Here is a 17,193-nt window from a genome sequence, read left to right on the forward strand (position 1 = left end):
ATCCCATTGTCTTGTAGAAGGGCTGCCTAGTGCAACTGTTGGATAGACTGGCAATCTCTCCAATACTTGTTTTTGGCCTCCAACTTTACAATCCTCTCGTTTGCTTTCCTCAATCTTTCTCTAATTGAAACCATGCCTTCTTGGATCTCCTCACATTCCATGTCATCTATGATTCTTCCAAAGTTATGCTCTAATATCTCATATTCCTGGGCTACAATCCCATCCACTGCCTTGCTAACCTTTGGTATAGCAATTTGAACTTTTCGATGACCCTCATCATTGCTCCTGATTACCTTTGCCACCGTTTTTGCAATTTGTTTCTGTTTCTCACTATCTTCCTTTTCCACTAACCCTTGAATATCTTCAACTATTCAAATAGTCACCACCTCACCTCTTGGCATAAGCATTTTCCTTAACCGTAGCGATGCAGTGCATCTCCCCAAATTTGGATTCGGTTCGACTAGCAAAGCATCACCAATGGCCTCAGGCATCTGGCTTATTTCCTCAATATCAATTGAGATGTCTTCTTCACTAGTAACTGTCATATCATCTCCATGTTGGTTCTCTGAGAGAGGAGTGTACTCGGTACTATCACTATAACCCCTTGATTCTGAATTAGAGCTCACCTCTACCACAACCCTTTGTCCACTCGTATTAACCTCTTGGCTTCTAGCCTCAGTTATGCTCTCGCTTGACGGTGTTTCATTCTATCTCTTTGCTGGAGGCTTCTGATGTTCATTACTTTTCTCAACCTCTAAATTTCTCTTCTTGACCTTACTTACTCTTGGTGCTAGCTACTGCCTTCACCTCTCTGTCTGATTGACTCTGCTGAACCTTCTTCCTCTGGTTTCATCTTCCCATAATTAAGGCATACCTTTTGACTTTGTACTTGCCTTAACTTCTCATTGTACCATGACTCTGTGTGTAGATCAACTATCCTTGCAATTGCCTCTAAGGAAGCATCCTGATGATCATCACAATTCATTGGACCCAATCCTGTTCCATCAACTGTATCATAATCCTCTCTTTGCATATTTTCATCATCTTCCAGTTGATCGAGAATATCAAAGCCTCTCAATTTGATTGCCCTCAACATGCTCACTGACAATTTTGAGAAAGCCAAATTCCTCACATGAAAGTCATCCTATGCATTGGCCCAAAAATCTTCTATAGTAGGAATATGTTTGAATGTGTTTTCATGAGATGCCTTGAAAAGACCATTAGGATCGAATCCTTGTCTTACTCTATACCATCCTAGAGGATATTGCTCTAACTCTTTCTTCATAGCTGCAAAGGTGATAGGATTGGGGCAAGTATCATTGCCTATTCCAAATGAGAAGGTAATCCTTGTCTCACCTTTAAGTTTCATCATTTTGTCATAATGCTCAAATTGTCTTGCCAACTCCATCAAAACTATCTTGTCAGGTGGGTACCTTGGAAGTCTCTTGGGACAAACTGTACTTCCTGCCACTCTAATATATATAAATTGTGGAAATTGGACGAACCAACTCCTATACTTCTTAACTTCTACTTCTGCCTTCATTGAGAGCCTCCTGGCAGGTGTTCCTTGTAATATCCTTATCGTCTTCATGGCAAAGGCGTCATAAAACATCTTATAATCTTTGGTGTTGTGAAAATGAAGCTATGGATAGCACTCATGCACCAAACATTTCCCCTGCCCATTGCTAATCACTCCTAAAGCCTTAAGTCCAAGATTCTCGTATAATCTCGCAATCAGATAAAAAAGATAGGATCCCATATAGAATTGCTTTTGATTTTGCATTGTCCTAAGTTGCAACTCTAAATTTTCATTTATGATTCTAACCCAATCAAATTTTCTCCTTCCATTTTCAATTTCATCAATAAAGTAGTACATCCAGTTCTTGAATTGCATACCTTGAGCCACGCCCATGATCCAACTGAGAAGCACGATAAGGTCACCATACTCCGGCTTGAAATCTAACTTGGTGAGCTTTGACGATTTGGTAACTCCCTTCTTGCCTTTGTGTAACCAATTCTGCTAGATGAATCAAGTACGCCTCCTAGTTACCCTAAAAGAACTTGGTTGTTTGATCCATCGTTACCACCGTCATGCTTCTATGCTGAGGAATATTGAATACTTCTTCGACCACTTGTCCGCTGATTTTAGCCAACACTCTCTTCCCTTCATCAAAAATGATGGACTTGGTCACAATATCAAACCGGGATGCACACTCCATTACCAATTCCAAACAAGGCAAGGTAGGAGGGAAAACCGAAGTGTGTACAATTCCGCTCTTGTAGATTTTCTTTGCCATGGGGGATTGTCCTTCCTTCAATCTATCCTTCAACTATACGATGTTCACTGTGTCGATATTGGTATCACTTATTTGCCTCACTTTCGAGAAGAAGGTGGTCTTAGGCATCATGTCTTTCTTATCTTTTTTGGTATTCATTCCCTTTGGGTTCTTGCTTGCACTAACATCTACCATACTAAACACTTATTTTTGCCCCTTCGTTCTAAATGATATGGACTATACTTATCAATCTCCAACTTTCTTTCTATCGATGGAATCTAGCTTATTTCTGCCTCTCCAAGTCTTATCTCTATACTTATCAATCTCCAAACTTCTTTCTTGGGGATGGGACTACCACTTATTCCTGCCTCTTTGTTATGTTAGGATGGACTACACTTATCAATTTCCAAACTTCAATCCTAGGGTGGTCTAGCTTATTTCTGCCTCTCCAAGTGTCCTATCATGAAATCTACACTTATATCTCCCAACTTCAGCCTATCAATGAAAATGATTAAGTGGTGGATGAAAAATGCAAGAAGAATTTAAGAGAAATGAACCAAGCAAGAATAAGGAATAGAATCCGCCTTTAAAACCAATCTTTACCTCTAAAAATGAATAGAATTTTACCTTAAATCTGTCTTTACCAATAACCGGGTCTTTTCACATTCAAATGAGATTTTGGAAATTTCAATCCTCCAAAATATGATGCCATAGAAAATGAATTGCTTACAAAAATCTGCCCCAACCCACTAAATTTTGACCTTAAATTGCCTTGCCGATTCACCAAATAAAATCACCAAGCTGAAGAAAGAAAATCGTAGCCCTAGGAGGAAAAATCAGACCCCAAAATCGTTGCCAATCTCGCAAAAATCAGGCTTCCCCTCACAAATTTGGCCTAGGGCAGAAATCACCTAACTTGCAAAAATCAAATCTACTCCAAATTGCCCTAGGGCAGAAATCGTCCAACCAAGGAGGAAAAAATTGCTGCCAAAGAAGGAAATAATCAGGCCCCAAAAATCGCCTTAGCTGGAAATTCGCTCCCTAGAAGAAAATCGCTCCAACCTGCAAGAGGAGGTGGAAAGAATGAATGAGGAAATAAGAGGGGGGAAGCCCCTCTTATACCAAACTTTTTGCCTCTCCAAGTGGGCCAACCTGCCTGGAGGGAAAACAAAATTAAGTCCGTTCCTTAATTAATGGCCCATATTTAAATGCAACATTAAAATTACTTAGCCCTATAGTGAAATTGGCCTTTTTACCAGTTTGATCCAAATTTGCAAAATAGAAACAAGGTAAGCTTAGGAGATGTCAAAATTTTCATTTAAAAATTCTTTGGTAATTAAAATATCATTAGAATCAAATCTAGCAAGCCAAAATCAATTTTCAATTCCAAATTACTAATTTTCTTTAACATTTCTAAAATACTCTAGGCAAAATTTCAACCAAATTAATGAGATTTTGCAATTTAGTCCACTTTCAATTTTGCAATACACTTTCAATTTTTTAAACAAAATAAATCCTTTTTCTGGCAATCGAAATTCAAATTATAAATTCAATTTCACTATCAAAAAAAAAATTTCACCGAAAAATTTAAGATTTTCCAAAATGACTAAATCTAACAAATTCATTTTGAAAATGCTCAAGCTTATACAATTATAACAAATTTTCAAAAAAGCATTTAAGTCCAAAATTTGCAAATCTTTCCTGCCAGATATTGTTTTAACCATCAAAAAATGTTGTTGAATCTTGCTTAGCGTAAGGACAAAATTACATGTTTCAAAAAATCAAATTTAGTACTGGGTAAAAACAAACTAAATCCCTTCGTGGCCCGAAGGCGTCCAAGGTGTAAAAATCGTCAATTTGAAAACCTCTGAACAACTCCAAATCTTGCTAAGGCAACCAAAAAATTTCCAATACCACAAAAATTGCCAAGGCTTGCTCGAAAAATGGGGGTTCTCAAAAAAATTTGGGGCGATGGTGTGAAAACCTCACAATAGACCCCAAATAAAGTTATTAATTTATTTTATTTAATGACTAGTATATTACAGTCCTCTTGTCCCAAAAATTGCTTGTCCTCAAGCAATTATAAATCCAATTCTGAGAAACCTTTTGTAATCAGCTTTTTCAGTTCGGACTTAGGCACCAAGTAGATCTTATCGTTGTAGTAAATGATATCATCAATAACTTTGTATCTTTCATCATGTATATATCCATCCATAAGCTAATATGCAAAAGTGTTCTTGGAGTACTCGACTAAGAGATAGGCCCGCCAATCATCCAAGGAATGGGGTAAAGTGTTGACTGTCATGTTTTTACTTGCCACTACATCATCAAAGTTAAATTCTAGGATCATATCATGTTTTAAAATGGCCTTCATCTTTACTGTGACTTCCCTCGGTCCTGTATATGACATTCCTCTTAACAGCACCTTCTTCCCATCCCTCTTTAACAAAAAGTCCATCCTCTTGAAGCTTTGGGTGTACTGATCAAGGCTCTCCATGCACTGGATGCCCAATATGATATTAGTGTCAACCAAATCTATGACAAAGAAATTGTCTGTCAAAGTATATTTTCCCATGGAAATGTTTAGCATGGGATCACATGAGTGTAGGGTAACAAGGTTCCTCTAGCAACCTTAACCTGAAATCCTCCATGCTTTACTGTGTGCAAGCCCTTCCTAGTGACCAATGATGAATTAATGAAATTGAGTGTGATGCCACTATCAATCATGACTGTGACTCATTTTGTGTGAAGTGTGCCACGACCCCTAAAGGTACTACTTCCAGCTGTTGTAGTAAGGGTAGCAATGGAACCCCCTTTTTGTATGAGGGCATTTATTCTCTCTTCCTAGTTAATTTCTTCACCAGTTATTTTAGATACTTGTCCTTCGTCGTCATCAGGAAACACCTCAATATAAAGAATCTTTCCCTTCCCAAGGCAGCGATGACCTGCTCCCCATGGCTCCTTATAGGTGAAACAAAACTTTTTCCTCCGGAACTCTTGCCAAGAGTCTTCATCGAACAGAGATTTTTTCTGAATTGGCTCCTTGTCTTTGCCTTGTTGTGGACAAGGTGTTGGCGTGGCTACGTGGGTTTTGGAGGAAGATGCGGTCATGTCATGCACCTTCTTAATAGCTTCGTTGAGTGTGCAAGGGTTGAAACCTTTGATCCAACCTCTCAAAGGCTCCCTCAGCCCATCCCTGAATAACACGATTCGATGTCTCTCAGAGATGTCTATGACTAGTATTAATAGTTGTGACTAGTATTAATAGCTTTTGGAACTCTATGATGTAATTGTCTACTGTACATGTCTGCCTTAGTTGTACTAGATCTTTTAAGTTTAGTTCAGGATCCTTCCCATCAAAATAGTCAAAGTTTAGTTTGGGATCCTTCCCATTGAAATGGTCGATGAGTCTCTCAGTGAACTCGACATAAGAGGTTACTTGGTCGTGACTGAGAGTGATCAATCCATGGTGCCATCACTCTTGCACCACTCCTTCTAGATGGAACATTACAAACTTGATTGCTTCCTCTTCAGAAATCGGGTTGAGCTTAAAAGAGATGTCTGCCTTCAGAACCCATGCGTATGCAGTGATGGTTGCAGATCCATCAAATTGTGATAAGTTTACTTTTTTTATTTTCTTCTGAAATCATCATTAAAATAACCACAATTTCCCCTACCTAAGTATCTCATTCTTCTTAGATCAAGTGCAATGTCCCCTTCTTTAGAGTAGGATTTAATAATAAACAATAAAATATCTTAAAGAAATTAAATATAAATAATATATAGATGAATATAATATTATGATATAATATATTAAATATCTTATTAGTAAATAAATAAATAATATTATTAGAATATTTGTCTAATATAACAATTAAAATTAAAATGAATAAATGAAATGTATCAATTCGTTAGAATACAAAAAAAAGAAAATATTATAATAAGTTGGAATTATACCATTGAAATATATATTAAATTTGTATGAAATATTTCAATATAATTACAACCTAATATAAATAAATGGAATTGAGATCAAATATATAACAAAATGATCTGATAGATGGTTGTGACCACTCTCTCTCAACATATATAAGGAGAGGGATAATATTAATGACGAAAAAAAAGGATAGGGGAAAAAAAATAGATCAAATGAGGGGGGAATCTCTTTATCGACATCAAAGGAAAGATACAAACTTCAAGTATTCATTTTCAATGGGATACTGGCCATCTTTTTACCAATGTGCACCGGTCAACAAAGAAGGATGTTTAGATTTCATATCTCTAATGAGAAAGATGAGTGAAAGTGTCAATGAGGAAAAATAAAAGAGGAAACAAGGTACAGTCATTGATAGGGGATTTATAAAAATATAAACAATATCTTACAATTGGAACTCTACGAATAAACTGTCAGAAGAGGAGAAGCAATAACCGGAGTTGCAGACCGAACTTAGATATTCAGTGCACATATAAGGAAAAGAACTTACAATAACACAGGTGGTCTTCAGTAAAATAAGAAGAAGAGACAGAACATATACAAAATGGGTCAGGAATTTGTAACTGTTAGTGGAATCGAATACCATGTAACTATTGTGCCAAACAACTATAAAAAAAAATGGCAAGACATCCCAGCCGTGCAACATAAGGATTGACCATAATAGACTACTCAGAGATTCAGCGTAACTTTGATAGAGAACGATTTAGCAAGAGGAGTCCATACAAGAATACAAACCAACAACACATTGGGATAGAGAATGCACTCCTTGGCATCATAGAACATTTTGGAATAGAATATAGATAATCAACTTCATCTTTCAATTCTATTAGGCAGAAGGAATACGGAAGAAAGAGTTATATGATTGGGGCAAACATATTTGATATTCAAAAAACAAGGGATGCAAATAGCCATCAGAAGAATGTCTTAATATCATCTAGTAAGAGACATTTGGATTCATTTGAATTGGAAGAATAGCCTTATAGGACATTGCAAAATCAACATAAGTAAAACACTACAAGGCAAGCAATATTGATAACGGTTCAAGCTCTAACATTGGCACTTAGCTCGACATCTATAATTTCTTCTAACCCCATCGTAGTGGATTATAACATGATTAAAAAATATATCCATCAAATATGATGGCACTATGTAATATCACAGGACTCTACGTCCACATCTAGAATTATCATTTGGAGTACTAATAGCATTAGACAGTAAGAAAAAATATAAGTGTTAAATCACCTGGAGCGATAGAAAATAAAAGAAAAGAACTCAGTGATAAGATGTATACAGAACAAAGAGCGATAAAAGAGGAAACAAAGGCATAAATAAGAAATATTAAACGGGGGACAAAGAGTGAAGTTGGGACTAGAAATAATAATAAATTACACCTAAAGAATGACAATGATCTCTAAAGGACAATTCAGCCAACAATGAGTACAAAAATAGATAAGAAGATAGTAAAACCAATATTGAGCTTTGAGGAAGAATGTGCATCTAAACAAATAGAAAAACAATGAACATCCCAGCCACCGAATATTAAGGTAGTGTGTGTGTGTGTGTGTGTGTGTGTGTATCAGTGAAGAGATAATAACCAGCACAGAGATGGGGGGGGCTCACTTCCTAAGTCAACGCAGTGAACAGAGTAATATTATTGGAAAGAATACAATTCTAAATAAAAGATATAGAGGTGTATTTTACCATGATTATGAATTTGGCAATTAGAGAAATTATCAATTTGGGATAGATAATCTTAAATGAGATAAGAACTTTATAGTTCTTATAGAGACCAAGTTAATCTTGGTAGAGGACATCCATTATGAATATCAAGTTTCTCATAAAGAGAACTTAAAGACTAGAGGGTATTCTTAATTGAATGTCGAGATTCCAAATAAGAACCCAGAGAGAGATTTGTAGAGAATCTCTTAGAGACAATATATATTGTAGCGGTTAAACATATGCATATGTTAGAGTTAAAGAGGCTTGGTTAGAGGTGGGATCTCTACCAAGTAGTGTTGTAAAAAATGTAATCAAAGATCCCAAAGAGGCCTTAGAAAGGCGCTTTTTATATGATGATTGCCTAATCGAGAAGTAATTCTCACTATAGGGTTAGGTGATTTAAGAAGAGTTTCTCTTGAGGGATTAGGAGCAATTAGTAAAGGGTATTATTTAGACTAATATCTAATTAGTTCAATACTTCTAACATGTTTTAATATGCATTTTCTATATTGTAGGATATCACATCACATCAACATAGTCTTTGTAGGATATATCAACTTCCATATTCGCGTTCCTCCAATCTTCTCAAAGTTGTTCTTGTATTTCCTGAAAAGTGGGCTCTCTTTCTCTATGTGGTGCTTATGTCCTGTTAATGTGAATTTTGTTCCGCTACAACATGTAGAATTGCATAATTAATGTTTCAAGGAGAAACACAAAACACTCAATCCTCTCTTGATATAATGTCATCTCTCATGCTAAGCTTGAAAAGTAAGATCATGAAATGACTTCAAGGTTCCTTCTATTGTGGACTTCACTTAGTTTTATGATGTGATATGCTAGTTATCACAAAGGGACTTACGCTATTCATTCAATGAACATCAACTCTTGCACTTCTAAAGGTTTGGCTTTACAATGTGCAATGAAAATATAAGTTCTAACTTCCACTTCAACTCCAGCTTAGAGTTCTACTTCTACCTCTAACTAGGAATGCAAGGAATCATATGGATGAACTTGGACTCTACTAGATGCAATCTCACTACGGACTCCACCCATCTAGTGCAAGCTTCTAAGGAATGCACAAATGATTTTCACATCAATATCCTCTCTCCAATCCCATCATCTAGATGCAAACCAAAGATTGAACATCAATTGAAGTTAAGTGTTTTCATCAGCTCACTATGCAAGGCACTCTTACAATCCATAAGAGGCTAGTGGCCCAAATTTGTTCGAGTAATGCAAGTGAACATCCACAACAACTTCTATTCAACCAAACTACCTCTAAACAACATGAAACAAAATCCTAAACTAAGTGAGGAAATATGGATCACCATGTACTAATGCAAACTTAATCACAACAATTCACCATGCAAGGTACAACAATGAAAAGTAGAGAAAATTTGGTATTATATAGCAACAATTCTCCAAAAAGTCCCCCCTTTACAAACGAGCGTAGCGCTCCTTATATAGGGAGCTCAAATACAACAGATGGCGAAGATTGATTTGAAATCAAGGGCTTGGATTAATCCACATGAGCCCTAATTTAGGGTTTCATAACCACCTGCTACAAATATTAAATGCTCACTAAATTACAATTAAACACCACCTTGTGGGTCAATTAGAAAATCACAATGCCCCCACTAACCAATGAGAAAATTCAAATCCATAACTTGAGAAGGATGAATGATACGTGGATCCATGACAAAAAAAACCTATTGTAGACAACGTCACCTCATCATTTTGGGAAATGTGTTCCTTGTCCTGCAAGGCAAACAACCACTTGTAAATAATTATCAAAAATTAAATAATAATTACAATTAAATTTAGAAAATCATCACAAACTTGCCATTTTAATTTTCAAAATATAATTTAATGGGGTAATGCAAATTAAATTTGAAAATATGTAAATATTACTAATTATGATTTGTTTTCCATTAAATTAAATTTCTTCTTATTAAAATTGATGCCATTTGGATATTTCAATGCAACAATGGATGAATTAATTCATTCATTTAAAACCAATCCATATTTTCCAAAATCGAGATAAATTTAAATCTCATCTTAATTTAAACCCCTTTTTTCTGATTTTCGTCATTTTCTCTCCTCAAATTTTTTTATTTTTTTTACTTTAACAAATGGGTCTTACCTCAACTTCGAAATTAATTTCTTTAGAAATATTTAATTCAAGGCAATCCCCCATGCTCATACATTATTTTCTAAGGTTGTTTTGCCTTGAGTTTTTGGCCCAATGCCATATTAAAAAAATGCCACACACATTTGCAACAAACCTCTAGGCTCCACCTCCCATTTAAAGGTTCAAAGATCCTTGCTCTAAGATGACACAAAATTAACAAAGTAGAATCAAGTTCCAACTCTAGATGAAACAACATTTACTTGGGTAGCCAAACATGTCTCGGTTAAGCTAAGACAACTTTTACTTGGGTAGTGAAACACGTCTTGGCCAAGCTGAGACAACTTTACTTGGGTAGTGGAACACATCTCACCCAAGCTGAGACAACATTTACTCGGGTAGCAAAACATGTGCCAGCCAAGCTGAGACAACATTTACTTGGGTAGCGAAACACATCTCGACAAAGCTAAGACAACATTTACTTGGGTAGCGAAACACATCCCGGCCAAGTTGAGATAACTTTTACTTGATTAGTGAAACATGTCTCAGCCAAGCTGGGACAACTTTTACTTGGGTTGCTGAACATGTCTCGACCAAGCTGAGACAACATTTACTTAGGTAGCGAAACACATCCCGGCCAAGCTGAGATAACTTTTACTTGGGTAGTGAAACATGTCTCGGCCAAGCTAGGACAACTTTTACTTGGGTAGTTGAACACATCTCAGCCAAGATGAGATTTATACTTAGCCGAATTTAGCTCTTCTTCTAGCATCACTCCCAATTTTTTTCCCATCTCCCTAACTAAGCCAAATGCTTGCTTCAACCCAAACAAAAACATATTCTTTTCAAACTTATGCCCATGCTAAAACTCTATAACGCCACTACTAACACAACAGCCTAGCAAGAAAATGAAGGACAACAAGTATTGAAGGTCGAGAGCGAGAGGATTGAGGCTCTGTCCTTCCCGTAACAGAGTCGTTGCTATGCCAATTTTGTTCTCCCATTGTCTTTCCCTTTGCCAATTTTTGTAAAGTTTCCTACATAAGCCTTTGGGTTTCATTGATCTACATTTGGTTTCTGCTGAGCTCTCTTAAAAGATTCATGAGTTCAATCATAGGATCTAGGACATCACTCTACCAACAAGGTGGTCTCACCTTCTCCATCGAGTATAAACTTGCATTCACTTCCACAAGCTAGTAGAATCACTAACTCTAATACCACTGTAATGTTCCCAAGATGATCTTAGTCGTAGGCATCTCTGTCCGAAGGGGATCTCGAACCAAAGGAGATCTCAATCTAAAGGGAATCTCGTTTCAAAGGGGATCTTGACCCGAAGGAGAACTCAATCCGAAGGCGAATCCCAATCTGAAAGGAAACTCGATCTGAAGGAGATCTCGATCCAAAAGGAAACTCGACCCAAAGAAGAACTCAATCCAAAGGGGAACTCGATTCGAAGGGAATCTGATCCAAAGGAAATCTCAATCCAAAGGGAAACTCAGTCCGAAGGAGATCCTTATCCAAAGAGAAACTCCTGAAGGAGAACTCGATCCAAAACTTGATCCGAAGGGGAATTCAATCTGAAGGAAATCTCGATCCAAAGGAAAACTCGATCCCAAGGAGATCTCAATCCAAAGGGAAACTTAGCCCGAAGGAGAACTCGATCTGGAGGGGATACAGTGCAACAGGGATGTCGTACGGAGGTGTTCGAAGATTGTTGCCCGTGCTCATACTTGTTTCAAATCAGCTCTTTAAAAAGTTATCAGATTTGCAGCTCTTCGGAAGGTGTCAGATTTGCATGTCATGCAGTTGGTACTATTTATTAATGAGCAAATTCCAATGTCGTTTGCCAGATAAGATGATAGTAGAACACCAATTGTGCAAAATATATACCAGACAAGAAAAGATATCAAACATAGATAGTCACCAATTATATTTGTAGACAAAGATGGTGCTCCAGATAAGCCAGATCTGAAGCAAAGTAATACAAAGACAAGATAGGGTGAGGGTTGAATCCCATCGAAACTGTAATAGCCAAGTAGGGAAGATTTTCCAATTCCGAAATGGTGAATAGTACTAAACTCCAACTGGAATTCACAATACAAATTAAATAATCCAAATTCACACATACCTACAACAACTAATCCGACGGACATATATACCCTGTCGAAGGAAAATTCCCAAGGGAGAAACAAAGTGCCAAAACATCACATGTCAAACACTAACACCTACAAAAAATATAGATGGGCCTAAGATATACAAAAATCAATGAGGACCCCAAATTAAGTTATTAATTTATTTTATTTAATGACAGGGATATTATAGTTGTTGATGTCAACTATTTGTTTGCATTGATGTCAACCTAATGAAGTGAGATGATGCCTAATGTGTGGATGTTGATAGAGGTTTAAAATTGAGTGTTCAAATGTCATTCTAATCTCTAGAAGTGATAAATGGTCAACATGTGTTGTATCCAGAAGGTGACAGTGTGGGAAGTTATAATATGCAAGAAAGAGTATGTGGAATCCTTATGGGAGAATCTTTTGTGTTGCTCTACATAAGAAATTGGAGGCTTACAAATCTTGAGTTGATAAGTATGGTCTATGAACATCGTACCATCATGTTGTTAGATTGTGGTGATTGATTAGGGAAGTACTGTACATAGTCCATAATTCCTTGGTGGGGTTCGGGGTTGGGCTGGGCCCCGAGCAAGGGTTTGGAGGCAATAGCCCCCAATACAACCGGGGTCGTTAGGCCACAACCATCTGGGGTTCGGGGGCGAAACCTCGAAAAAAAAATTTGGGGCTACTATATCGGCATTTTATAGCCGACATTTTGTAACTAATTTTAACCCTAAAGCAACAAAAATACTTGTATAAAAGGGCTTAGGGTTGGGGATTGTTTTATTGCGGGTGATGCGAAAATTGCTTCTTGCGGTAGTATTGAGCTGTAAAGGATTATGGAGTGTAATCAGGTCGTAATCATTGGATTGTAATAATATTGGACTTGTTGTTTGGTGGACGTAGCCCAAGGATTGGGTGAACCACGTTAAATCTTGGTGTCTTGTGTTCTCTTTTGTGCGATCTATTATTTTTTGTTATCGTTTATATTTGCATGTAATTTTTATTTATGTCCATGGTTTTATCCTAACTTTTAGGTCCACAATAATATAGAGGTTTAAAATGTGTTGGCTATTTGCTAACAATCAAGTTAGTTGTCAAGACTAGTTCAAAGAATGCTTCGCATTGGGGTTTCTAGTTCATATAGCTTATGTTAGTTTGCACAACAAGTGAAGAAATGTTGTTTTGCATTTTGAATCATTCTTTGTGTTGGTCACTGGCCAACTTGGTGGATAATGTTGATTTGATTAAATGGCTTTTGGTCTAGATATGCTTTAAAGGAAGAGCTAAGAGGTTGATATGGATCCTATCATGTTGTGATTAGAGTCGCATTATGAATTGTGCACCAAAGAATGCTTTTGAGGAGACCCGCTAACGTATTTAATGCATTGCTACACGTTATGTTTGATGCTACTAATGGAGGATGTTGTGTTGTGTGTGCTTTGGATTATTCAATTATGGGAGGCATGTTATGATGTACTTGGGTCCCCTTTATCTCCTAGGGTGAACTGCATTGAGTGAAAATATTCCTGGTAGCTGACTTTGTATAAATGCTACTTATCCTTACCATGGCCAACCTAGTTGAGTTTTCAAGATCAAGTTGATATATAAAAGCGAGCAGATGTTTGAGTTAAGTATGGATTGAGTGTGGATTGAATGTAAAGTCAATCTGATGCGAATGTAGAAGAGAAGATGTGCGAGCAGATGTTTGAGTTGAGTATGGATTGAGTGTGGATTGAATGTGAAGTCAATCTGATGCAAATGTAGAAGAGCAGATGTGTGAATTAATACAAAATTTCAGAGTTAATAGAGTTTGAGGCAGTGAATGCTTGGCATGATCAAGGATCCTACATCTTTTCAATTCATTGTTTCCTTGTGCCCCGCTTGAAGCCATTGAGTTCATTTGGCAGCTTGTACAGTCTTGTATCTTGCCCTGAAGAAAGTGAACTTCAGTGATTTGCAAGTTTTTGTCACTTGCCCTAAAGTAGTGCACCTTAGTCCACAAAATCATTTCAAGGGCAATGAGTTCCTTGGCCTTTATCCTAAAACATTTGATTCAAGTTAGTCATAAATTGAATGGTTCTTAGTGTGGTTTTTGAATTCAGCCCCGTTGAAGTTTTCATGTAAAATCTGTTGTTCATGTGTATGTGTGTATATCTTTCATTGATGGCTAGTTAGATGAAGATAAGTGTTTGTCACAAACAAAGTCTAAGTTTTGTTCAAGACTAATTCACTGCACCTCTCAGTCTCGTGGTGTGTTCAAAACTCACTGCATGCTATGACATCACATATTATGTGTTTTTTTCAAGACAAAGTAAGCAGTACATCAAGGTTCCTTTTGTCTACAGATTGAGTGCTTTCAATACTCTTAGCAAAGCTTTCTCCGATGTTATCTATCTACAGAAAAAGCATCCCTTTTCAATTCATCAGGTGCTAGGAAAAGGCTTACAGGAACAATATATAGCATTTAGAAAATATAGACAAGATCTTCTATAGTACCATTTTCTGCTAGTAGCTTCAACTTCTAAATGAAAGATTATTGCATGATATTTGACAACAATGCAGTTTGCTGTATTTTGGAGTCAAATAAAGTGGTCTCGTGCACTTTCTGCCAGAAAATCAACAGCATATATAAACTTGAGACTTGTCGTTGTAAAATCAGCAAGGCTGCAACAGGGTGGGTAACATAAGGGGTGGTTCCAGAGCCAAAAACCCATGGACTAATTTGCTAGGTCCAAGCAACTCTTATGCATGATCAAGACTCCTTCAGTTTCTGATAATGTGCATTATCATAGCAATGACCTTTCTCATTATGCTCTTATTTTACGAGTTCATATTAGCTCTAATTCCTATAATTGGATACTGCAGAAAGTCAGAGAAATCACCCTGCCATTCAATGGAAAAGTGATGGATTGCCTGACTAAAAAGTTAGTAATTGCATCCTTGCTAGCAATCTACCCCATAAATTTGCACGCACTCACTTCCAGGCATATTGTGGTATCAGTATATCATAGGGGACGCCATTGACAATCAGTATAGTGGGTAAAAAGATGCATGGTATGTTGAGTAAAAATGGAGCATATAAAATTAAGTAATTTAATTAAAATTAATATGGACAATCATGTGGTGATTTTAAACGAATTAAAGTTTTTCCTTTCCGCTGTCCTCTACTGAGATAATTTTGTGTAGAAATTTATGCTGACAGAAATCGCAATCTCTTCTCCTCATTTAATGCTTAAAATCCCACTGAATTTCTTGCTTGTTCATTTGTTTGAGCGCCTAAAACTAACTTGGATGAAATCTTCTGACCTTTCGGAGCATGGGAATTGCATTTCCCTGTTGTATTTTTAACTTTTAAACCAGGAGGCTTCCCTTTGAAGCATAAATAAACACTAAGGGATGATTCGTGGTCGCCCAAGACATCTCCTGCAAAGAGTGGGAAGGCCAGGAGAGATGTAACTTAGTTTGTTGCAGTCCAGAAGCTAGTTTGTTTTGTTCCAAGGATTCCGGATTCCTCTTACACATTGAACGATTACTGAAAAAAAGAATCTCTTTACCATAAACTTCTAAAATCTGGTACTCGTCATAAACTTGTAAAACTAGGTCTACGGAAATTTTTATCTACTCATTATAAACTACCAAGTTTTCAACATATTTTGCTTTTATAACGTTAACAAATGCAACAACGACAGCACATATTACTTTGCCAGGCTGGAGATTTTATTTTTAGCTAAAATATGACCTGCAAACTCTCGTGTCTAATCAGAATTTTCCCTCGTATTTGGAAGGAAAAAGAAATGACTCCACCCTTGCTTTCTCCTTTCAAGGGACGAGAAAAAAAGGGCAAAGATATGAAGCTACTAACCTTGGGAAAGCAGGTTTCGTCTTTCCTCAAAATGCTTTCAATAACAAGCTTGTATGTTTCTTCTTCAATAAATGGCCAGCTCTCCTGTCCACCATATACCTAAGCGCGCGCACACACCCCAATCATAACTCATTTCTCAAAACACAGGCACAATTGAAAACTGAATTAAAGATTTCCAAATCTTCAATACAGGCTATAATATACTAGAGTTGGGTTTTTATCTAAGGAACGTCTAAAACAACAGCCATTACTTGAAGAAGATGCTGGATGGTATCGGAAATGAGATCTCTGCTAAACCCGAGAGGAAGAATGGCCTGCACTGCAACTTCCGTGCGTTTCTTGTGCTCTCGGACTCCATTCTGCAAAACATTCAAAAGAAATTACATATTTTCCAGACAATTCTTTAGCAAATTACATATTACATATTTTCAGACAATTCTTTAGCAAATTCAGCGTCCATTACAAATTTAATATCACCAAAAATCATGAGTACCCGCTTGTGTCGCCTGGTAGTGATTGGCATTGTCGGTATTGCACAAACTATGCAACATTCCGATGCGTTGTAGTTGACATAGCAAAGCCAGATGCCAGTCTTAATATAGTTATCCCACTGCTATTCACATGAGGGAAAATTTCCCCATGCACTTGAAACTTCAAGGTGGCAACCATTTAAGACGACTCGTTAGCTATTTATGTTTAGCTGTCAGCTGAATTCCCGGTAACAACTTTTGGACTCTAGCCATTCAGGCTTAGAAGTGGGGCTTTGTGAGTATTGATTTCTCTCACAAAGCTTTCCATTCAGTAGCGATAATTTGGTGACTTCTACGGCAATAATAACAAAGCTTTCCTTTTTTGGTATGCTAATAAAAATCTTGGAATTTGTAATTCTTTATTCGCCCATTGTAAAGAAAACTTATTAAAAAAAAATTGACAATTAAAGTATATAACTAATTTTATACAAGTAAATAGGTATACACTAAAGAAGAGGCTATATTAGCAATTGCACCAAAATAAGGTGCAATAATAGAGTTTATAGTAAAATGCATCTTAAATTATATATATATATATAAGTTGAAAATGTAATATTTAAATAG

The 17,193-nt window shown here is 36.7% G+C and overlaps 1 protein-coding gene across 2 annotated transcripts in view; it reads right to left on the bottom strand.

Moving 5' to 3' along the window:
• LOC149543610 (uncharacterized) overlaps positions 1-16,762 on the bottom strand; it is a 139,911-nt gene extending 123,149 nt beyond the window's left edge. For both annotated transcript variants that reach the window (XM_089796307.1, XM_089796306.1), the window contains exons 1-3: positions 16,593-16,762; positions 16,351-16,458; positions 16,100-16,198 (exon numbers count right to left, since the gene is read on the bottom strand). In XM_089796307.1, coding sequence (XP_089652433.1) covers positions 16,100-16,198; positions 16,351-16,458; positions 16,593-16,622 — 237 coding nt within the window. In that variant the 5' untranslated portion in view covers positions 16,623-16,762. The remainder of the gene's footprint in view (positions 1-16,099; positions 16,199-16,350; positions 16,459-16,592) is intronic.
• Positions 16,763-17,193: the final 431 nt, after the last annotated feature.

This window comes from Cupressus sempervirens, chromosome 8 (assembly GCF_028749045.1).
Source record: "Cupressus sempervirens isolate cs-2001-9-10 chromosome 8, ASM2874904v1, whole genome shotgun sequence".
Taxonomy (NCBI): domain Eukaryota; kingdom Viridiplantae; phylum Streptophyta; class Pinopsida; order Cupressales; family Cupressaceae; genus Cupressus; species Cupressus sempervirens.